The sequence below is a fragment of the Schistocerca cancellata genome, chromosome 4, assembly GCF_023864275.1.
Source record: "Schistocerca cancellata isolate TAMUIC-IGC-003103 chromosome 4, iqSchCanc2.1, whole genome shotgun sequence".
Lineage (NCBI taxonomy): Eukaryota > Metazoa > Arthropoda > Insecta > Orthoptera > Acrididae > Schistocerca > Schistocerca cancellata.
The window spans coordinates 654,166,264-654,191,619 of NC_064629.1; the positions used below are offsets into that span (position 1 = coordinate 654,166,264).

General features: G+C 41.5%; 1 protein-coding gene across 33 annotated transcripts in view; it reads right to left on the reverse strand.

The window, feature by feature from the left end:
• The window catches only part of LOC126183349 (twitchin), a 521,808-nt gene that overhangs the window by 474,305 nt on the left and 22,147 nt on the right, over positions 1 to 25,356 (reverse strand). For all 33 annotated transcript variants that reach the window (XM_049925263.1, XM_049925234.1, XM_049925262.1 and 30 more), the window contains exon 3: positions 15,188 to 15,209. In XM_049925263.1, the coding sequence (XP_049781220.1) occupies positions 15,188 to 15,209 (22 nt within the window). The remainder of the gene's footprint in view (positions 1 to 15,187; positions 15,210 to 25,356) is intronic.

Here is a 25,356-nt window from a genome sequence, read left to right on the forward strand (position 1 = left end):
TTCATAAACAGCAATACTGAGAATAAATTGCTAAACGAGGAGCAAATAATAGCTACGAAGTAACAACCAATTTACATAACTATATGGGAAAACCATCCCCATGAGCTCTTGTATGATGGCTCACTTGCGCTCCTAGGAGTGGTATGATAGCCGTTCAGTTTCGTAAAAGGCGCTGGCTTTTACCTATGGCCCTCGACTCAGTGAAACCGACGAAATAGTCAGTGGAGTACGAGAGAAAGAAAAATAAGCTATTTTAAACAACTAAAAAAGCTCAACAGCGCAAAACTACAGAGAGTTTCGAGATATGCAACCAATGTGATGAGTAGCCTACAATCTGCAGTTTACAGCCGAGTGTGAGCTCCAGCGTAGTGGATGGCTGGCTGGAAGTAATGCAGAGTCGTTCGAGTCGTAACAAAAATTCCCAAACTCTTACAATGCAAATGTCTCAAAGGGAAGAATGTGTTTCTACGCGGTTACGGTGTATAACGCATTTCTCTACACTGAACTTCAAGGTACTGAAATGCAAATGCAAATGCCTCAAAGTCCTCCTAAAGGCGCCTACACAAGTTCTGCCAACTTGACAAGCGCGCAGTCACGATCAAGCACTTCGTGGAAGCGTGTCTGAGCGCCTGTAGGGCAATTTTGCAAGCACATGGCTTGTTCAACCTGCTTGAGGCTTCATCGATGTCAAGTCATCCAAGGTTGTGCGAACAGTGCACATGCTTAAGCGTGTGTACCGTCAGTGTGCATGCTTGTACGAGGAAATGTCAGTTGTGAGGCAGATTTCTCAGCGGCACTACGTCGAGCGACATAAAGGGAATCAATCGTTAACTGCGAAAAAAGTTTATTCAAGTATATGAAAACAAAGCTTGTTTCGGAAGGATTAATTCGAAAACCCGTCACAGAAAGACAAAGAGGGATGTTGCAAACTTAACTCTTTTAATAAAACACATGGAAATTAACTCTGTCACAGACAAACATGTCGTTATTAAAAATATATTTTTTCCCAGAATCAATTATAAAATGGGAATCTATAACTGTATACAGGCTGAGTCATGAGAGAAAGTACATGCTTCGAGGGGTGGCAGTATTGGTGATTCTGAACAAAGAACTTCAAATGAACGTATATCCTTTTCTTAACTGTATCCAACAAGCAGCGGTTTGAAAATGACGGGCGTCAGTCGCATGTTCGTCTCAGCACTCATATGCGAATAGAACCAAAGTGACATTAAGCGGCCTGCCGGTGTGGCCGTGCGGTTCTAGGCGCTTCAGTCTGGAACAGCGTGACCGCTACGGTCGCAGGATCGAATCCTGCCTCGGGCATGGATGTGTGTGATGTCCTTAGGTTAGTTAGGTTTAAGTAGTTCTAAGTTCTGGGGGACTGATGACCACAGATGTTAAGTCCCATAGTGCTCAGAGCCATTTGAACCATTTGACATTACTGGCCATTTCAATGCGCACTCCACTTGCACATGTTGGGCGACGAGTCTTGCAAGGGTACACGTTGTTTACCTCACGTCTCAGCACTACAGTGGCTGCAGCAGTGTACTACTATGTTGTTACGTGTACAGTCAAAACAGTATGGGTCAGTTTAGTGAAAATGCCACAGGTCTTCACACATGTGGAGAATGATGACACGATCTTTGTCTACGAGTTATGCAGTAGAAATTTCACAGCCGCTGTTCGCGAATACGGACACAGAGTTCCGGATAGCAGTGTATTTAACAAGATATTTGACAGATAACGTGAGCGCGGAACGCTTCCCAGCGTATATATTGTGTCTGAACGTCTCGTCCAACAAGATCTTAGTGAAGCTGAGAACATTCTTGAAATCGTAGAACGCAGCCCAACTACCAGCTCTAGAAGAATTGCTGCACAGCTTGGTATTCCACAATCACTGTTTGATTTGGGGGAGTGGACCAAACAGCGAGATCATCAGCCCCATCGGATTAGGGAGAAAAAGGGAAAGAAGTCGGCCGTGCTCTTTCAAAGGAACTGTCCAGGCATTTGCCTAAGTGATTTAGGAAATCACGGGAAACCTAGGTCATGATGGCCGGACGCGGGTTTGAACAACACCGACTCAAAGGAAGGCCTCGGCGCTTGTTGCTGACGTCACGTCAGCTAGGCACGGCGAACGCCAGGTCCGTTGCAGGCAGAAACGCCTGGGCGTGCTTATCACTATAAATCTCTTATTTTTGGACAAAATGTTTGGTATTGTTTTGCATTCTGCAGTTTAGATGAAAGATTTTATTACTATCGTAAAGCTACAAATGAAGATCATAGTTCTGTATTACTGAATCCTGTCGAAACAAACGTATATCAATATGAGAAGACGCTTTGCCCCATTGCAAGCTTCGGAAATTTTACATTCAAGTAACTATATTTACTTGATACATTTTGTTATCGAAACTTACCCCAACCCCCTTACAATGAACTCGTTTCTTTTATTTATTTATTTATTTTCGTTTGACATCGTCACTGGAAATGTGAACTAATTTACATGTGTAAATGTCCAACTGTTGCCAGTCATTAGATTACAGTCGTTTTCAACGAAAGGAATTCTAAACAGGAAACAAAATAGCTTCATACATCGAAAATACTAATGAGCTTAACCTTTTTTAAACATGCACATTAGAAAAGATAATTATTCCCTTCATGCAACTGAAAGGAGAAACTTTATAAGATAAAAAAAATTATTTGATAAAACAAGTATCTCTCTTTTGCCTCTTCTTCTGTCCCTCACCGTCCGCAGCTCGTGGTCGTGCGGTAGCGTTCTCGCTTCCCGCGCCCAGGTTCCCGGGTTCGATTCCCGGCGGGGTCAGGGATTTTCTCTGCCTCGTGATGACTGGGTGTTGTGTGATGTCCTTAGGTTAGTTAGGTTTAAGTAGTTCTAAGTTCTAGGGGACTGATGACCATTGATGTTAAGTCCCATAGTGCTCAGAGCCGTTTGAACCATTTTTTGTCCCCCACCCCCTCCCCCTACTTGTACAATAGCAAGATATTTCATTAACATTCAGTGCTCCTCACCCCATAGTCAACCGAGATACCTAAAGAAAAGCACCAATATGTTCACAGTTTCTTGTAAAAGCAACCCAGTACAAACGTAACTTCCTCAGATTTACAAATAAGGTAAAGAAGCACGAATTCTGTTGCTGCTGGACCATGAAGTTGTTTTTGTGTGTCAATCCTTAAAACAGGTGGAAATTTAAGTTCAGGAGTACACTATTTGTTAAGAAGTGTAATGAATTGCACAATTAATTGATTGCAGAAATCTCTCAGAACAATGTGTGTTGGTCAACTTCCGCCAATAGTTTCACATTTTCCTGTGTCAGGGAGGGAGACACCATCATTATGAGTATGCCTGCAACAGACCTGGCGTTCGCCGTGCCTAGCTGACGTGACGTCACGAACAAGCGCCGAGGCCTTCCTTTGAGTCGGTGTTGGTTTGAACCGCCGTCCTCCCGAATGTGAGTCCAATGTGCTAACCACTGCACCACTTCGCTCGGTAAACGCGAGTGATGCGCACAGTACGTGAGCAGCCACTGTATCCGCATCATCGGCGAAGTGTGCAACGCCTACATTTAGGGGATGCCAAACGAATGGAATTCTGTCAGTGGCTCACTGCCCATGAGCGCTTACTCCACGTATTCTGTTCACTGATTAGACAACATTTATCCGCAACTGCATCAATAACACGCGCAGCTATCGTGCGTGGGCTGCTGAAATTCTGCACACTACTGTGGAAACAAGTTTTCAACGACGCTTCTCAATGAACGTGTGGCGCGGTATTACTGATGACCACCTCATCGATCCATTTGTTTTAGATAACCGTTTTAACGGAGTACGGCATCTTGATTTCCTTCAGAAAGTGTTACCAAAATGCTTGGAGAATATTCCTTAGGCAACACGCCGTTGTATGTACTTTCAACGCGACGGAGGTCCTGCACATTCCGTACGGCCAGTGACAGTAGCTCACTGAAACGTATCTTGGGCGTTGGACCGACTACCGTAGAGTCCTCCTTAGCCACCGAGGTCACCATATCTTACTCCATTAGACTAATGTTTGTGCATTTGGCTTAAGAGCGTATCTCGAAAAGTTCTTGATCCATTTACTTCAGATTTTACATGATATTCTAATAAACATTTGGACGGACACAGACTATATATTTTAATATATAAATACGTAATATATAATAGGGCGACGTTGTCAGCAAAAATCTCGAAAAGTTCTTGATTGATTTACTTCAAATTTTCATACGATACTCACATAAATTTTCAGGCAGACATAGGCTACATATTTTTTGAAACAACAATGTGCAGGTTTTTTGTTAAAACCAACTGCGAGACTGAAAACGATGTGCTACGCTGTTTTGTGAAAATGGGCGGTTTTGTTTTCTTTTACGCTGTCAAGTTTAATTACGATAGTAGGTCATTTAAACTGTTAGACAATATACTGTATATTCTTTCTCCTGATATATAGTTTTCAACAAAAATTGTATACGCAACTGTGTGCTGTTTTGTTTTCATCCTCACAGTCAGTTTTAGCAGAAAGCAGGAAAGTTGTGTTTATGGTTCATCGGCTTATGATTAGAATACTACAACGGAATTTGAAACATCCGAAACCTTGTAATCCTAAGTGCGAATTACTGTGACTGAAGCTATTATCCTCACAGATCCAGCAACAGGAGAGATCTTTCATACCCCATATACCAATGATCCCAACCGATTTACCCAGCGACTTCAATTCCCAATTGAAGTTTTGTTGGCATAACAATCAGCAAGGCAAGCGTCAGAGAGAGGGGAAAAGAGGAGATGGACAGAGAGGGCGAGGGGGGGGGGGGTAAATGGATGTAGGGAGGAGGGAGGAAATTGGAAATTTGTGGTAAGTTCCTATGGGACCAAAGTGCTGAGGTCATCGGTCCCTAGGCTTACACACTACTTAATCTAACTTAAACCAACTTACGCTAAGGACAACACACACACCCATGCCAGAGGGAGGACTCGAACCGCCGACGGGGGGGGGGGGGAGACCGCGCGAACCGTGACTAGACGGCCGAGACCGCGCAGCTACCCCGCAAGGCGAGGGAGAAGGAGGATATAGGCAGAGAGAGGGGGGGGGGGATGAAGAGCTGGAGGAAGCTGGGGAGAAGGAAAAGGAGGAGATGGTGGACAGAGAGAGGGGGGAAGAGATGCTGCACAGAGAAGGGGGAGGGGGAGAAGATGGACAAAGAGAGGGGGGACGAGGAGAAGGACAGAAAGATGGAGAGAAGGTAATTAGGACGTATATACAATTCCCATACATATTTAGCAATTGCGATGCGCTGCCGGGTTCGCTAGTAAAGTGCGTAAGCCATCGCTTCGTTCTGTAGATTCGTACGTATAGGTGCGCAATTGCTTACATAAAGCCTTCAGCTCGCGAGAAATCGCTGTAGTGCTGTCACTCTTTCGTGTCGTGTTATAGCTTCTTTCATGATTGAGTGATACTTTTCAATCAAAGGTGTTACAAGTAATGTGAGTTTCAAATATATTTTTCTATTAGTCCTGAAATAATTATCCCAATCATGAGGATACATCTTCAGTACAGAGTAACTTACGTGAGAATACGTTTTTCGGCTCATTAACCCAGTGGTCGTCAAACTGCTGCCCGCGATTCTCAGCTGTAATTATTACACTGTAATATGCGTCTAGCAACCGACAGCTGAATCCAGAAACATCAAATAACGTCAAGAACTTCTTAAGAGTGTAATTTTCTTGATCAGAAATACATAGACATCAACATTTTAAGATGTTCTTCATTTTTATTGACGTCGGAATGTGCCCGTACAGCCATCTCAACAGTGGGAGATACGACAGTCTGTTGCGACAATTCAGGACATTCATTAGGACCAAGCCATAACTTGATACGAGGTTACATATGCTTAGACTTGTCATGTGACGCAATGTTGGCGATTTTAGTGTCACTTACGATAGTACAAAGATAAGGACAACAAAACACCCAGTACTCGAGCGGAGAAAATCTCCGACTCGGGCTGCAATCTGCCGCAGTGACCCCGCAGATACCGAGGCGGGCTTGGTATTCGTCAAGTTGGCCGCATACCATAGTGGCAGAGGTGTCAAGTGCTAGCGCGCCCATTGCAGGTTTAGAGGATGTGGTAGGGAGAATGTTTTACTATTTGTCTTCCACTACCGACAACTCACTGACGTACATGGTAAAAATTGCAAAAGGAAGTAGTATGGATTCATGAATGCGCGTTATAAAGATGGTCGTCTTGAAATGCGGTACAGATTCGTAACAAGGAATATGAAATTAAATTAAGGCTTTTGTAATACAACGCAATGAGTAGAAAAAAATTATATTCCAAACATTTAGTAAACAGTTGTGGTCGTGTCTAATTTTGTATAATGCGTTAAATATGAGTACAGTCAAATATTAGTATAGTGTCCGCCTCCGTAGCGTGGCGGTGGCGGTAGCGTGACAGCTTACCACACAGGGGGCCCGGGTTCGATTCCCGGCAGGGGACTGGGTGTTGTGTGTCCTTCATCATCATTGACTCGCGAGTCGCCGAAGTGGCCTTAACTAATAAGAACTTGCAATACAGGCCTCCAGGCCAACAAGGCCATACGCTCATTTCATTTCATATGAGTACAGTTACTATTATTAATCAATTAGTTATCCGCTCAAACACAAACCACAACAAAAGTTCGTCAGCCAGTTACAGTGTCACACTTGCACTTTCTGTGGGTGGCATCAGTCTGACACAAAACGACCGACACGAAATGTGTGCGTATAGTGACGACTGTTAATGCTATTTTGTCAAAAACTAACATTTTGAGCCCGTGGCTGTGCACAAAATCAAGGTTGACTTTTACATAGAAAATAATAGTAACCAGTCACTTTTTACAATGCTATTTATTTATTTAAACAGCGCGTTACCCGTTTCGAACCGACAGATTCATCTTGAGACGGCTAGCTCACGTTTTACATTAGCTTTTTCCTTTTATTTCCCCAATTGACGAAATTTCCTTGGGGTTGTGGTGCCCTACTACCGAAACAAGATGTGAGACAATGTCTTTTTAACTGTAATTGTGCCTCACAACGATTTTAAGTGATGTAAACAAATTAGTAAAGGGAAGATGTTTCGGTTAATTACGATGAAAAACCCTCGCCATTATGTTCCATTGTAGACTGCTTATTATCTTACAGCAGCGAAAACTCGCACATTAAGAAGTTTCAACACATGGAGGTATGTATACAAAGATGGCGATATTACAACCATAAAAATGTCGAGGACTGCCACTCTCAGAGATATTTCGTTATGCACTTGTATGTGACGGTAGAAATTTACAAAATGCTAATGTTACATTAAATACTATTTACACTGAAAGAGAACTGGTTAAAACCAAGATACACGAATAAAACAGTCAGTTATAACGTGTTACTGCAGTGAGGTTATGTAAATATTATGGTATACATTGAAAGAACAGTAAATGATTTGGGGTGGATGTGCATCTATAAATACTACAACAGTGGCCATTTCATTGGTTCTTTTTTTTCTTCATAAGTAACCGAAACATCTTCCCTTTAATAATTTGTTTACATCCCTTAAATCGTTGTGAGGCACAATTACAGTTAAAAAGATGTGTCTCACATCTTCGTTTGGTTGTAGGGCACCACCACCCCAAGGAAATTTGGTCAGTTGGAGAAACAAAAGGAGAAAGCTAACGTAAAACTTGAACAAGACTAGGGTGTCCATTTCATTTTCATTGAAAAAGGGGACATTTAAAATGAATTAGAGAAAAACCTGGGACAATGAAGAGAAAAAACGGGACATAAATATTGTATTGACTAAATTTAATACACATACAAGTTTACCTTTACAACGTGCACTCAGATGATCCAAATCAATTTTTACAATTATTCTGCCACACTATCACCGTACATTTCACTTTCATGTACTTTATCAAGAAGTGCATTTTCGTTTGAAATTGTATCATAAAAGTCAGTACACGATACACCACTAAAGTGTGTTTTGACAGTGAGCAAGGCCCTCACTGTTTCAACTTTCATTCTGTTTTTTTCATCTGACCACAATGAGTTCACTAACGAAAACACACGTTCCACAGAAGCATCTGACCTAGGAATTGCCAGACAAAACTTCACCAAATGAATCATGTTTCTCATGTTAATGTTTTTACTTTTGAAATAAGCAAATATTTCACATCACGTTGCACTAACACTTTCTTTGTCTCCTTCTTCACTTTTTATGAAGTTCTGTGCACAAGAAAATTCATCGAACAGTTCATCTTCATCAACAGGAAAATTTGGTACAATACTTTTAACAAAAACACAACAGTCCTGAATATCCTTCCACTGTAGCTGCTCCTTTTGAGTATTAACCCAGTCAAATGCTTTAAAAGGTATGAGAAATGGTAAACACCATTCTTTAATATACTCAGTGGAAGAGTCATAGAAGATGTCAGCATAAATAAGAAATTGTTCTACAGTAATTTCACCCTCTTCTTCCAGCTTTCTTAGTCTCATGTACAAAGAATGTGAGAAATCTTTCAGATTTTCTATATCGTAATTTGCCCAATAATTTATTTATTTCTTGATAAACTTCCACTATAGTGATTTCTTGTTTCTCAATACATTTAATTGTTGTGAAGAAAGGTTTTAGCTGGCTAACAAGAAAATGTAGAAGAACAATAGACAAAGGGTTATCAAAGAAAGGTTTAAGGATAACAGGACACTTATCAAGGGAAATGAAATATGATTTCAAAGCAGGAAATATCTCTACAATTCTTTCCAATGCTGGTAGCAGAGATAGCCACCTTGTCTTGCTGCGCCCAAGTACAGTTTTGTATTCAGTTTCAATAAACTTACAGAATGACTTAAGAGATTCGACCCTTACTGTATATATGTGGAAATGCTGGTAGATTTTGTTTACAATTAATTGGCAGTAGATGGGTAGGCAATCTGAGCCAGTTTGTAAGGAATTGTGCACCACATGTACTGGACAGCCAACATCTACTATATTATTCACTGTGTTCTGTTGCAGTTTATAGAACAAATTGTTTTTTCCTTTCCTCTGCTTACCCCCAAAATTGGTGTTAGTGTTGTCTGCAGAAACTGAAATCACCTTTCCCTCAAGATCATATTTTTTTAAAACCTCCAGCACATAATTCTGAAGTAAATCTGAAGTTTCTCCAGCTAAATTAACCAATTCGAGCACTTTCGTCGTGATGCCATTTTCAGGGAGAAAATACCTGATAAGGAGAGGAACGGACTTCAAATCCAGATGATTCGATGTATCAATCATTACAGAAATGAATCGAGCACTTTTCTGTTCATTTAAAACCTGCTGAGCTGCATACGGTGCAATAACATCTGAAATGATTGCATTACATTTTGTGTGTCCACATGTGAATTTAGGATTGAAAAGTTTTTTAACAACTGCTGTAGCATAGTCCACTGACTTAAAGCTATGGTTATGCATTGCACTGCAAACGTAGCTTCTTGTGCTGCCAACTGCCTATCCATTTCTGTTACTGATTTTAAGTTTACATAGTAGTCACTCATGCAGTTATTTGCTCTTTTCGTTTGATCACTCATGCGATGTTTCTTCGTCTTAATGTGATTCACAATGTCAGACCTTCCACCATGACCAGTAGCAAATTTTGATCTGCACAACGTACATTCTACAGTTTCTCTACTAACAGTGATAAAAGGAAACTCGCTTTTTATATTGCTGTTAAAATTACGCTTTTGTTTTGGCATAATGAGACAGTGATTGCACAGTGCAAAACGTTAACATTGTGGTGACGAAAGCCAGAGAACAAGTATCAGTGATGTAGAGTATCTCTGGACCGAAAGGACGGATTCAGTGGATCGATATAGAAGAGAAGAATTTTCGTTGTTATTTGTAACCTATAGTGCGTTTAAAATTACTTGCGATTTTTGACAGTTCGGTACATGTTTGGGCTATGCTGAAAGTCATCACACGCTTCCTAGAGTAAATAATTGCGCAGTCAATAGCAAGTCAAACAATCAGTAGCGTAAAATACTCTACCCAAGCGGAATCATAAAAAAACGGGACATTTCAGCGTCCCCAAAAAAACTTTCGGGGCAGCGGGACATTTTGGTAAAAAACGGGACTGTCCCGGGAAAAACGGGACGAATGGGCACCGTAAACTAGATGCCTTAGATACACGGCTCATATTTTACAGCAGTGTGATGCCAGAGTAGTGTTGTCGTCAACATTGCTGCTATGTTTGTAATACACGGCGATATTACGATATGGCCTTGTAATATTGCTGATGGAACAGGCTGTTGCAGGTAATTTCCGAGGTATGCCCGATGTATTGCAGATGTTGTCAAGAGATGGGCAATGACTGGGCAATGTCTATCTCTATTCTTGTCTGTAAATGATTCCCTCTCACTCTCCCCGTGGGGCTGAAGGGCGCCCGTACGATAGTTTAAAAAAAGGGGGGGGGAGGAGCTAGACCTCGGGGTATGGAGCATTTTTAATATTTTGGAAGACAAATGACGATTTGTAAATAGCTATAGAAAAGTTCCATTTCCGACCTGTTAAAAACCTGCATAATACCGACTTTTCAGTCGTTTTCTTGAAAGAAAAACACCTGACTACATTATATTTTTTCTTTTTCCAGATAGTGGAGAGGGGTCCGCGGGCCCCCCTTGCCTCCGGGTACGGGCACCCTTGGCAATACTTCCTCTTTCTCACGCCGGCAGTGCTGCAGCGCCAAGTTACTTTAATTCGAGCGGTGAAACGGCATTATTTCACTTCAGTCCTAACGTTGGCGCGCAACATAGAGGCGCTCGATCTCTTTGTTTATCTACAAGAATGTCGAAGTGGACAAACAAGAGAACCAAGTATTTCATAAATGTCGTACATTTGCGGCCAGAGCTATTAAACACAGTAATATGTGCGAAGATCGCAGTCTGAAAACGGACATTATCGCTGCTATCGTCATAGTACATCTGCAGTAGTAAGCCATAATTGTATTCTACATAGGTTACGACTTCTAACCTTTATTTCTCACGTCCCACATCTGTCGTCGTTGATGTATCGCATTTATGATATTCATGGTTCTCTCAAAGCACTGATGGACCACAACAGAATATTAACGTAAACGTTTGTTTCTTATTTCACACTTAATGATTTTATTGAGTCGTTATATCAAAGCGTGACAGACGTCTGGTGCCAAAAGGCATATCGATGAGAAGTGACCTCAGAAGATGCACATCGAATGTCTGTACCTGGCGAAAAAGCGAAGGGCGATCGCCATTGCGGTTGAAACTGGTGTACAGTCTTTCATATCGTTATTGGTCTTACCAGTTCTCGGACCAGTTGCTTTTACGATATATTCAAAATAGCGTTTCAGCATTCTGGAAGAGGTATCTATCTAGCTTGAGTTCACGAGTTAAAGTTTAGGAAGCAGTTCGCTTACTTAAGAAAGGACGCACCCACAAAGCTAGTTTCTTACCAACTATTTCTTTCGTGTGCGTGTGGGGACGGGACCAAGCAAACCTATTCACTGATTTCATCTAATATGAATCACACACTACACACACACAGTATATATATATATATATATATATATATATATATATATATATATATATATATATATATATATACTGAAAAAAATTTCGTTTCTGGTAATAGTGTAGAAGCTCCCACAACCTCTTGCAGTGTTTTTAATTTTGAAAATGATATCATAAAACTCGAAAGACTTTAGTTCTACCATGCTACGAGGCCGCTTTCGAACGTAAGTTCAGATTTACTTTAGACCACAATATTAACCGGCCATAGATAAACCTCTTATTGTTATTATTTTTATTATTTTACAAACACTGTGCATCTCATCTTAATGGAAAAAAGAAAATCACAATTTCTTTGAAAGAGAAGAAGGCACTATTTTCTATCTTTTTTTACTCCAAAATTTTACATACGCTTTCCGATTGTATTTTTCTTTTCCACAGTTCAAAAAATAAATTCTTTTATGATATCCGTAAGATTAGTTTTCCCAGCCCTGTACTGATAAATATGAACGAGGATTAGATGATTGTCTCTCGACAGCGACACTGTTGATCTGAAGTCGTCGCAAGTAGGTAAACGACCTCTCAGGGGATGCTGACGATACTGGAACTGTCATAATCATAACTTTCTGAAACATGGTTCGCAACTTTTCGAGCTGTGCGTGAAGGCTGAAGAAACACTAGAGAAAAATCACTTGTTGGGCTGCATACGTGTCGATCTGCCAGCATTTAAATTGCTGACCCCGTACAAAGACTTGGAAATCCATGACATGTGGATCAAGTTGGATTATATTTTCCCGGACACACACAGTCTATCGGCAAGTTGGCCGATGGCCACAATATCACCCGTGCATTCCCTGAGTAATCTATATCATAGCTGCTGACGGAACGAGGCGCGCGCACGCCGGCTTTGTCAACAAACAAGGGAACATTCTCCCTCTCATGACGACTTACAAAATCTTAACGATTATTAACGATACATACTTTCGCAAGTTGGTGTATTGCGATATCGAGATATTGTGTTTGTGGCGCAGACGCGTGTAGTGAAACATACACTTCAAGGTTGGGTTGGCTGCGCACAACTATCTGGTGAGCGGGTCGGCGGAGCGATGCATGCGATCGTCGATCGCCGGCGGTTTCTCACTGTTCTCAATAAAGAAATATGAAAAATATGTGTGTAGGAGAGCGTCTTAAGCGTGCTTCCTGTCTTTTCTTTTTTTTTTAAATATAAAATGAACGAAGCAACCTACGCACTAGTCCTCAATTTGTGGATTTTAACTAAGATTTATTAAAATCAATTTATTTCCAATAAATAGAATTTATCCAGACACAAAAAAATGTATAAAAGCCTCCTCAGAAACCCCGCCCCCCCTCCCCGGGTGCTCTCAAAACTACAACAAATCCGCGAAAGCCCGGACATGTGGCAGCCCAACATTCGTGTCACGTTTTTCACCAGAACAATGTTTGGCGGTGTAGCTATGGCGTGAATTGAGGGAGAGGAAGGAATATCAGGAAACTACCTGCCCTCACATTTAGGTTACCACGTCGATTTTATTTGTTTTAAACGTTGGATCCATGTTAGTGCGGGGCCAATTGTCATTTCGACCGCTGTTGTAGCGGCGTGCCACAACAGACGTACCGGCCGCTGTTTGGGCATTGTTGGCTAGTGTGAGTCGTTGTCGAATGAATGGCTTGCGCTTGCGTGGCCGCGAGACCAAACTGCTCAAAAAAAGTTTTGTGCTGTCTACATACCTGCGAACGAGAGTGGGCTTAGATTCAAGTGGATCAGGAAATGAAAGAGTAAGTCTTATAAAACTGAAACGTTAAAATAAAGACACCTATTCGAGTTACGATGGTGGTGCAAAACTTGTATGGAAGAAAACATTACTACACGGATCAGGAGAATAATTGTTACAACGTAAACAGACAGAAAAACCAATTTGTTGAAAATTTGAGGATTTTTACTCCCCAAAATCGGTCGCACTGGGCCGACAGAGCTTGTCTCTGACTAGAATTTTTCTTTATGGGAAGTTGAGGGGCACGTACTGAAACATGCGATGAATGGAGAGAAGAGGAGGAAAACAGGACAGTATGTGGTTACAGTTATAAGACTGAAGCTTCAAGGATTTGACGGTTTGATTCATTGACAAGCAAAAACTGCTGTCAACCAAAATACTAATAGCATGTTAACTGACGTGCAGCATAATTTTAATCGCTATCTCTGTGTGCAGGTCATATTCATATCCAAGTGAGCTTGGGGGGGGGGGGGGGGGAGGCAGAAACCGTATCTTGACCCACTCCGGGTTTGAAGTGGGCGAAGGAGGAGGCCTCTGTCCTTAATCTCCCCCCCCCTCCCCCATTTCCTCCGGCTGATACGACGTTGCACGAACCCCGATTTCTCATTTTCTTGCTATATTTTTTCCTTGTGTAAAGCAAAAACAGGTGAGTCGCACTCACTTCTAGTAGCTCACTTTCGACCACCTCGGAGCAATACTGTGGACAGTGTAAACACTCTGGCCCGGAATTGTATTGGCACAAACGTTCCTAGGCAATAGTGGCCACTAGTGTTGCCGAGCATGTGGCTGTAATTCGTGTTGCCGGCAATGTATCTGGCAACATTTCCGGGCTACATTGTCGATAATATGCAATTTTTGTGACCCATGCAAACGCACCTTTAGACTACGTAAATGTACATCTGTATCTACTAATCAACTACTGTGAAACGCATAGCATAAGGTATATGACATCGTACTAGTTATTACGGCTTCTTCTCATTCCAGCCACATATGGAGCGTGGGTAGAATGAGCAAATACCTCTGTGAGCGCTGTAATTAATCTAATCTTGCCCTCAAAATCCCTACGGGAGCCATAAGTAGGTTGTATTATTTTCCTATCTTCATTATTTAAAGCTGGTTCTTGGATCTCGTAAGTAGGCTTTCTCGGGACAGTTTGCGTCTATCTTCAGGTGTCTGCCACTTCAGTTGCTTCAACATCTTTGTGACCCTCTCCCACTGGGTCAAACAAACCTTTCACCATTCGTACTGCCCTTCTCTGTTGCTTGTATGTTCAACATCTCCTGTTAATCTCATTTGGTATGGGTTTCACGCACTTGAGAAATATTCGAGGATGGGTCGCACGAGTGATTTGTAAGCGATCTCCTTTGTAGATTGACTGCATTTCGCTAGTATTCTACCACCTACCCTAAGTCTGCCACTTGCCTCACCTACGACTGAGTGTATGTGATCGTTCTATTTCATATCGCTACAAAATTAGCAGACGTTGAACGGAAGAAACAAAAGCCAATTTTTGATGGTTAGTAATTTTATCCTGCTAGTTATGCGAGTTATTGGCTCCATAAGGTAAGTTGTTTTCACACATTCCATTTGTTAATAAAGAACTGACGTTCAATCTTCTTGTTTGAAGACAGAAATATCAGCCCCAATATATGCCACCTAATTACCAAAAGAAGATTACGACCCAAGAACACTGAATAATTATAGGTAAATCGTGAGCCGAAAGATTAGTTTTTTAAAAAGGAATAGACGTCAAAATCACACACTGGAGTGCGGTTAGGTTCTTAAAGTGAATTGGACGGTAAAAAAGTTGAGAAAGGAAGGTACTTACTTTTCTCGTGGTTCATCGATCGCTGAAAAAAGATAAAAAAAACAGATATCAGAAACTTTATAGTACAACCAAACACTGTACGTAATAAAAATAAAAAGGAAGCATTCTTATTTGAAGAGTGATAGCCCTTGTAGAATTTTCGTGAAATATTTTGTATTGTCTATCTGTCAAAGCACTCTATACCATAAATCAAAACACAAGAAAAGAACCTTTTGAATAGCAAAAAAGATGATAGCGATACATGTTAAGAATAAAATTATATCGCAGGATGTATTGGAAGCACAACTGTGGAACCGACAGTCTCTTAGCTACTAAGGAGAATTTTAAAACACTTATTATGGAAGAAAACTATGTTGGTAGTATGTAGTAACGTTGAGTTAGAGGCAAACACTTAAAAGAAAAACGCTTGCAAAGGACCCCTTGCAGAACCAATAGACATAACTAAATTTGGCAACAGCAACGAAAGTCACGGACTCTACTTCCATACTTCATTTCCAGTTTATTTTCGTATTTAATATTCTTATTTCGGTATCTGAATCGGCAGGATGAACAAACCAGTAATATGGAATAGTCCAAGTAAATTAAAATCAGTGACAACGTAAGAGGAAAACAGACACGCCAGGAACGAAGACTATAAACCCAAACCACGCTTAATATAATCCACTGTTGGATCATAGAGCCATTATTCGTAGGATAAAAAAAATCGGAAAACGAGAAAGTGATAAAGGTAGGGTGGCTCTTCATGAAATAATAATGGACGAATAAAATATAAAAAATATGGATGTTCAAATTTTGTGATGGACTAGACCTGTGTACTGTGTAGTAAAGGACTGCCAGGCAAATCTCTTCTACATGAACGATGTGAAGTCGTCGCACAATCCGTCCAAAGGTGTAATTTGCCGTAAATATTATTGTCGATTACTTTTCCCACTTTGAGAATATGAACTTTACCTATTCTCTAGCTTTTTGTCGTAATGGGCGTCGATGTTTAGCAAAAATAAAGGAAACAGATGAGACCTCCACTGGGGGTGTCACTGTTCGCTCAATGACACGAAGAAAATGGTAGTAATTAATTTCTTCAATACCAGCTTTGTTCTTGAGTGATGTCTCAAGATAGCGACAGTACGAGTACCTTCTAACTAATTCGAATCTGCCACGTGATATACTTATGGTCCTTATGTCAAATATACAGTATATTCGAGGCAGAAAAAAAATTCTGGAAGTCTCTGCGCTCTACGAGATTTGTGCCCCATAAGCGCCTCTCTCCTCTCCCGTAGTTTTGCATCAAAATCTCACTCTCCTTTTGACTGGAAATAGTATTTAAATTAAAGAGGCACATTCAGGCGAATATAATCTTTTCACGCCGCAAGATAATGGTATCTATGAATAAAACAACAAAAATCTGCGTTTGTAAAATGTTTTTGAACTTTACTTGTATATTTTGTCTAAAATATTCAGTTACAGTGGACATTAAATAACTGAACAAATAACAGATTCATTAGAAATTCTGGGTCGCGTTCCAGTATATTAAATAATAAACTGAATGACTGTTGTAATGTCACTGTATTTAATTAATAATGCTTCTAAATGTCATGAAGACGCTCAGACGATATCGGGGCAATTGGATGTTTTTACGTTCTACATGGACTGCGCTGTGAAATACAAGCTGTTTTACTGGAATTTAATGTACTGTCGAAAGTTTATATATGCCGAAAGGTTTTGTAGGCCGAGCACTAGCTTGGTTTATGAAGCATCGTGAGTCAGAAAATTCTTATCTTTAACAGTGAAGTTCAGAAGAACGTTTCTCTGTCTATAAAAATAATGGAAATGTTCAACTAATCTCCAATATATCTGAAGAAAATGAGCACTACAGCTTATTTTTCATTACATTGGTGTTAAAACGCCGCCCGTCCTTGAATATAAAGTTTTAAGTGATATTAAAATATTTCACAATTTTACAGTAGCATTAACATTTTTATTTTTCACTAAATGTCACAAGAACTGATTTTCTTCCGATGATTTGTACTGTGAGATTACTTTCAAATCCACCTCTGAGTAGCGAATTATTATGGAGCGTCCCTATGCTGTAGTTCTATCTTTAATTTCTCTTCAGAAGTAACAATTTTCAGCTATCATTCCATTTTCAGACATCATTCGCACCACGGGGAGTGTAGTTGATCTACTTGTCCCACTAGAAATGGAAACCAGCAAAAGAAAAAATAATGTCTGTTTTCTCATATAAGCATACAAGAAGAACATATTTTAAGAGAAAATGAAAATAAAACTATGTTTGTTTGTTTAAAACTAAGCTCCGACTCTGTGCCATCTGAGTATTAATTAGTAACATTTTCAATAATGTCGGCTTTCAGCGTTTCTTTGTTGTATGAACATCATATTACACATAAGGATAAAGCAGAAAATGCTCAACAAAAGTTGGAATTTTAAAGGGACTTTTCAGTTTTGCTCTTGTCAAGTCAACTTAATTGTAAAGTACTGTTTCCCCTGTAACGTCAATAATGCGTATAAAAGAAAACAGAAATTATAACCTCGGTTAACTTTTTTTAAATGAGTGATAACTTGTCTTTATACAAAATTTCTATGCAAGCTTAACTTTCTATTTAGAAACGTCATATCTTCTATTATTATCTAATCCCTATGCTAATATAATCAGCTGCCACGAATATCAGTTGTCATACGACAACGATCTAAGATGCCGAAAACCAGTTCGTGAACAAATAAGAGTTGTTACTGAATATCAAGTATTATCATATTCTGACAATCACCGGCAAAAAAAAATGAAGTAATGTCAGCTATGTGGAAAAGCTTTCAAAAAATACCAAAAACGAAAGAAAGTTTCCTCGATTTCGACTGACTGGAGGAGGATCAAATATCACTCTCTTCTGAATGAAGTTATGCAAGCAGCGGATGGAGATAGGCTCTGCTTCTATATCACACACGCTAACAAATTCAGTTTCCATTTCCGCGGATACGGTTGTTAATTCTGTAAATTTCAACGGAGAAGTAGCCGCTTGGAATCCTGGTGGTGGAAGATATTATTGTAGCTAAAATTTGGCTAGAATCGGGAGGATATATGATGGCGCGTAATTTTTACTCATTTCAGTATGAGATATCTCGCATCTCCGCTATGCTCAGTACTGAGCAGAAGTAACCCATCAGTCAGAAATCCAATTACGTGTCCTAATTACATGAGGTACTGGCAATGATACAGTACCCTTCATCCCATGTGCGTGCTAAATCCAGTAGGAAGTCAGAAAAGTTAAGTCTATTATTCCTGGTACGACAGGTGTTAGCCAGATGTGATGGCGCGAAGGAGAACGGAGACTGACGTAGGTATGGAACAAACTTGTCAGTATAAAGAGGTCTCAGTTCTTACGCACACCACCAGACATTGAGACTGTTTAATGAACACGAAAAGACGTGCGCACTTTTGCAGCGTCTCTGTTTGTTGCTAGATGCTTGTTTTCTTTCCCTCGGCCGCTATTTCCGCTAGCACGCAGATTTTTCTGTTTAAACTGCGGTGGACTTATTTACAGTTTCAAGTTGTAAATTAGGACTAGTTCTGTTTTACGCTGTAGTGGCAAATCTGGTGTTTAACATCATCTGGCGGAAGCGTCATTACATTTCTGTTTTCTGGCTGGCTTTTCCAAATAACCTGCCGCTGAGCAATTAACTATACGCCTACATCAATATATTTAGCTGGCATAGTTTGGAGGCACAGCGCTTGGAGGCATTGCTCCTTATCTTGGGACTGTTTTCTCGCTGCCTAAGGGCGGAATTAGATTCCTCGCCCATTTCTCTTCAGCTATTATTCCATTTTCAGCCATCACTCGTACAACTAGAAGTGCGCAGTCTACTCGTCCTCTCTCAACGAATGGAGACCAGCAAAAGAAAAAAAGAAATGTGTGTTTTCTCATATAAACATCCACGAAGTTACTCACTGGGATGGAGGAAATGACATCTACATCTATATCCACACTCGCAAACCACTGTAAAGTGGATAGCCGAGGGTACTTAGCATTGTACCACATAATTAGCTGAAGAATGATTGTTTAAATGTCTCTCCGAACGCTGTAATTAGTCTAATTTTATTTTTTTTCTGCTCCCAGTAGAGCGATACATAGGGGGCTAAGGATTCTTCGCTGAAGATTGCTTCTTGAAGCTTTGTAAGCAGACGTTCGCGGGATAGTTGCCCTCTATCGTCAAGTGTTAGCCAGTTAAGGCTTCTCAAATGGCTCAAATGGCTCTGAGCACTATGGGACTTAACATCTGAGGTCATCAGTCCCCTAGACTTAGAACGACTTAAACCTAACCTAACCTAAGGACATCACACACATCCAAGCCCGAGGCAGGACTCGAACCTGCAACCGTAGCAGCCTCGTGGTCCTGGGCTGAAGCACCTAGAGCCGCTCGACCACAGCGGTCGGCTAAGGCTACTCAGCATTTCCGTTACGCTCTCCTGTGAGTGAAACAAACCTGTGACCATTAGTGCTGCCTTTCTTTGAATGTATTATCCCCTGTTGGCCCTATCTGGTATGGGTCCCAGGCGCATGAGTAACAAAAGATGGGCACACAAGTATTTTCTAAGCAATCTGCTTTGTAGACCGATTGCATTTTCCCAGTACCCTGCCAATGAACCGAAGTCCGCCACTTGCTTTCCTTACGACTGAAACTATGTGATCATTCCAATTCGTATCCCTATAAATTGTTACATCCATGTAGTTGTAAAAGTTCGCTGACTCCAATTGTGACTCATTTATATTATAGCCACAGGATAGTTGGTTCAAATGGTTCAAATGGCTCTGAGCACTATGGGACTTAACATCTGAGGTCATCAGTCCCCTATAACTTAGAACTACTTAAACCTAACTAACCTAAGGACATCACACACATCCATGCCCAATGCAGGATTCGAACCTACGATCGTAGCGGTCGCGCGGTTCCAGACTGAAGCGCCTAGAACCGCTCGGCCACCATGGCCGGCCACAGGATAGTCTTCTGTGTTTCTGTGAAGTGCAGAATTACATATTTCTCTGTACGCTATCTGATCAAAATTGTTCGGACACTTATTGGTGGACATTAATGTAGGGCGTCCACCATTTGCGTTTATGGCGTCTTTAACTCTGCTGGGGATACGTTCAGTGAGGTGTCTGAATGTCTGTGGAGGAATGGTTGCCCATTCTTCCTCAAGAGCCGAAACCAGAGAAGGTAGTGATTTAGAAAGCTGAGGTCTGAAGGGAAGTCTACGTTATAACTCATCCCAAAGGTATTCCATTTGGTCCAAGTCGGGACTACGTGCAGTCCAGTTCATTTCAGGATTGTTATTGGTCACAAACCATTGCTTCACAGATGCTACTTTATGACAGGGTGCATTGTCATACTGACAGAAACATCGTCTCCGAGCTGTTCCTCTACTGTACGCACGACACGTTGCTGCAAAATGTGTTCATATCTTCCCGCATTTAGAGTTTCCTTGTGCGTAATAAGGGGACCACACCCTAACCACTATAAAAAAAACCCGTTTCGTAACACTACCTCGTCTTTTCTTTATTGTTGGCACTACGCATGGTGACAGACAACGTTCCCTAGGCATTCACCAAACCCAAGTCCTTTTATCGGATAGTCACAGGGAAATCACTCCTTTACAATCATCCACTGTCCAGTGCTGTCGCTCTTCACACCAGAACAAACGTCACTTAACATTGACTACAGAAGTGCGTGGTTTATGAGGAGCTGCTCGACAGTTGTACATTGTTTTTAATTCCCTATGCAGAGTCATTGTGGTACCTGGACCGCTGGTAGCACTTTGGAACTCACGAGTGATCTCTTCTGCAAATTTGATGCGATTTTTTACAAGCACATTCCACAATGTTCGACGGTCCTTGTCCTTCAGCAGATGAGGTCTATCTGGCCTTGGTTAAGCTATGGTTGTTACTTCGCGTTTTCTCTACACTATCACATCACCAACAACCAAATTTGGCAGCTTTAGAACAGTTGAAACGACCCTGATGGATATATTACTCAGGTGATTTCCAGTGAAGAGTACAAGTTCGAAGTCAGTGAGCTCTCCTCACCGACCCATTCTACTGTTACGGTTTCTCTAATGACAACACAGTACTCCCCGCTTCGTTTTATACTGGGGGAGGGGGGTTCGCATTTCATGACATTTAGTGGCGAAATCTCCATTAAATAGGGACGTGCGGATATTTTTGATCTGATAGTGTATTTAAAAAATGGTTGAAATGGCTCTAAGCATTATAGGACTTAACATCTGAGGTCATCAGTCCCCTAGACTTAGAACTACTAAAACCTGACTAGCCTAAGGACATCACACACATCCATGCCCGAGGCAGGATTCGAACTTGCGACCGTAGCAGCAACGCGGTTCCGGACTGAAGCGCATAGAACCGCTCGGTCACAGCGGCCGGCGATAGTCTATTTAAAGCCAGCTGCACTACTTTGAATTCTTATTAAGAGCTCGCTGGATGCCTGCGCAGATTTTTTAATTAGTCCTCTGTTATACGTAGGTTGGAACTTAAATTGTGGCAACACTGCTGTGGAGACACTATGCAATGAAATCTACTATTGTTGCTGATAGCACACGTTGTTGACATACCTACCTTACCTCCGAGCAAATGGACTCCCCCGTCCCACGTCTCCGGCGTGCGCATAATCGAGGGAAACACAGTCACTTGTGAGCGAGCGGTCTAACGTAACGGTGTCACTATGTTTTCGAAACAGGAACGACTTAGTTGGATCAAGAGCTGAATGTGCCAGAGGTCGTACAGCACGACAGTGTCATCAACGTCTTCAAGAGGCGTGCGGGGAATCGGCATTGCCGTACAAAACAGTGGCACGTTGGGTAAAAGACTTCAACGAAGGTTGGCAAACTATGGCAGACATGCGTCGGCAGGTCGCCCTAGCGTCTCTGAAGAAGAAGTGCATGCTGTTGCCGCGTTAGTGGACAGTGATCGACGCCATACGATTTGTGAGCTCACCCACGATACCGGATTAGCTAATACGACTGTGCTTCGCATCCTGAAGGAACGCTTGGGCATGCGAAAAGTTGCATCACGACGGGTTCCCCATGACTTGACGGAAGTGCAGAAATGGATGCGTTACGACGCTGCTCAGACGCACTTGGAGCGCTATGAGCGCGAAGGAGAGGCTTTCTTACGCCGTATCGTAACACTAGATGAGACATGCGCCACACGTACGAGCCAAAACTGAAACGCCAATCCAACGAATGGCGTGATTATGGGTCGCCGCGAAAGTAGAAAGTGCGTCAGAACCCCAGTATGATGAAAGTTATGGTGATTCTCGTGTACGACTGTGACAGTGATATCCTAACGCATTATGTTCCTCCACGGCAGACCGTCAATGCACCGTATTACTGTTCGTTTTTGGAGCATCACCTGCAACTAGCTTTGCGAAAGAAGCGGCGACACTTTCTGCGCAACCCACCCATCAGCAGCATATTTGCATCCTTAGGCTTTTTTATAGCTTATTCGTATGATTTGTTTCTGAAGTAACTGTTCGAACTGTCTTTCGACTTAGTTTCCCAAAATGTGGCAGTTTACGGAATCCATTTATGCAAACTCCAAAATATTGTTGTGTGTGTGTGTGTGTGTGTGTGTGTGTGTGTGTGTGTGTGTGGAGGAAGGAGGAGGGGGACTGGTTGCAGTACTGGAAGGACATGTGGTCAGCACATCGATCACCCTGACTTGACATCAGCTTTAGGAATCGGAGCCACTACGTCTCCTACAAGCTTGTCTGCCGTCGCCACAGGGATAACAGACCCATTCCAATTTTATCGGCAAGAGAAAGTCTCCCGTTAATGGCGGGGATCAAACGTGAGTCCTCTACCTGTCAGACATATACAATGCGAGTTTAGTGACAGAGACACACCTCCTGTAGCATTTCTGCTGGAACAAATTCCGGGGGCCGGCCGCAGTGGCCGAGCGGTTCTAGGCGCTTCAGTCTGGAACCGCGCGACAGCTACGGTCGCAGGTTCGAATCCTACCTCGGGCATGGATGTGTGTGATGTCCTTAGGTTAGTATGTGTTCAGTACTAAGTAAAAGGTTTCAGATAGATTATATAATGGTAAGACAGAGATTTAGGAACCAGATTTTAAATTGTAAGACATTTCCGGGGGCAGGTGTGGACTCTGACCACAATATATTGGTTACGAATTGTAGATTAAAACTGAAGAAACGGCAAAAAGGAGGGAATTTTAGGAGATGCGACCTGGATAAGCTGAAAGAACCAGAGGTTGTACAGAGTTTCGGGGAGAGCATAAGGGAACAATTGGCAGGAATGGGGCAAAGAAATACAGTAGAAGAAGAATGGGTAACTTTGAGGAATGAAATAGTGAAGGCAGCAGAGGATCAAGTAGGTAAAAAGACGAGGGGTAGTAGAAATCCTTGGGTAACAGAAGAAATACTGAATTTAATTGATGAAAGGAGAAAATACAAAAATGCAGTAAGTGAAGCAGACAAAAAGGAATACAAACGTCTCAAAAATGAGATCGACAGGAAGTGCAAAATGGCTAAGCAGGGATGGCTAGAGGACAAATGTAAGGATGTAGAGGCTTATCTCACGAGGGGTAAGATAAATACTGCCGACAGGAAAATTAAAGAGACCTTTGGAGAAAAGAGAACCACTTGCATGAATATCAACAGCTCAGATGGAAAACCAGTTCTAAGCAAAGAAGGGAAAGCAGAAAGGTGGAACGAGTATATAGAGGGTCTATACAGGGGCGATGTTCTTGAGGACAATATTATGGAAATGGAAGAGGAGGTAAATGAAGATGAAATGGGAGATATGATACTGCGTGAAGAATTTGACAGAGCACTGAAAGACCTAAGCCGAAAAGCGGCCCCGGGAGTAGACAACATTCCATTAGAACTACTGACAGCCTTGGGAGTGCCAGTCCTGACAAAACTCTATCATCTGGTGAGCAAGATGTATGAGACAGGCGAAATACCCTCAGACTTCAAGAAGAATATAATAATTCCAGTCCCAAAGAAAGCAGGTGTTGACAGATGTGAAAATTACCGAACTATCAGTTTAATAAGTCACAGCTGCAAAATACTAACGCGAATTCTTTACAGACGAATGGAAAAACTGGTAGAAGCCGACCTCGGTGAAGATCAGTTTGGATTTCGTAGAAATGTTGGAACACGTGAGGCAATACTGACCCTACGACTTATCTTAGAAGCTAGATTAAGGAAAGGAAAAACCTACATTTCTAGCATTTGTAGACTTAGAGAAAGCTTTTGACAATGTTGACTGGAATACTCTCTTTCAAATTCTGAAGATGGCAGGGGTAAAATACAGGGAGCGAAAGGCTATTTACAATTTATACAGAAATAAGATGGCAGTTATAAGCGTCAAGGGTCATGAAAGGAAGGGAAGCAGTGGTTGGGAAGGGAGTGAGACAGGGTTGTAGCCTGTCCCCGATGCTATTCAATCTGTATATTGAGCAAGCAGTAAAGGAAACAAAAGAAAAGTTCGGTGTAGGTATTAAAATCCATGGAGAAGAAATAAAAACTTTGAGGTTCGCCGATGACATTGTAATTCTGTCAGAGACAGTAAAGGACTTGGAAGAGCAGTTGAACGGAATGGACAGTGTCTTGAAAGGAGGCTATAAGATGAACATCAACAAATCCAAAACGAGGATAATGGAATGTAGTCGAATTAAGTCGGGTGATGCTGAGGGAATTAGATTAGGAAATGAGACACTTAAAGTAGTAAAGGAGTTTTGCTATTTGGGGAGCAAAATAACTGATGATGGTCGAGGTAGAGAGGATATAAAATGTAGACTGGCAATGGCAAGGAAAGCGTTTCTGAAGAAGAGAAATTTGTTAACATCGAGTATTGATTTAAGTGTCAGGAAGTCGTTTCTGAAAGTATTTGTATGGAGTGTGGCCATGTATGGAAGTGAAACATGGACGGTAAATAGTTTAGACAAGAAGAGAATATAAGCTTTCGAAATGTGGTGCTACAAAAGAATGCTGAAGATTAGATGGGTAGATCACATAACTAATGAGGAGGTATTGAATAGAATTGGGGAGAAGAGGAGTTTGTGGCACAACTTGACTAGAAGAAGGGATCGGTTGGTAAGACATGTTCTGAGGCATCAAGGGAT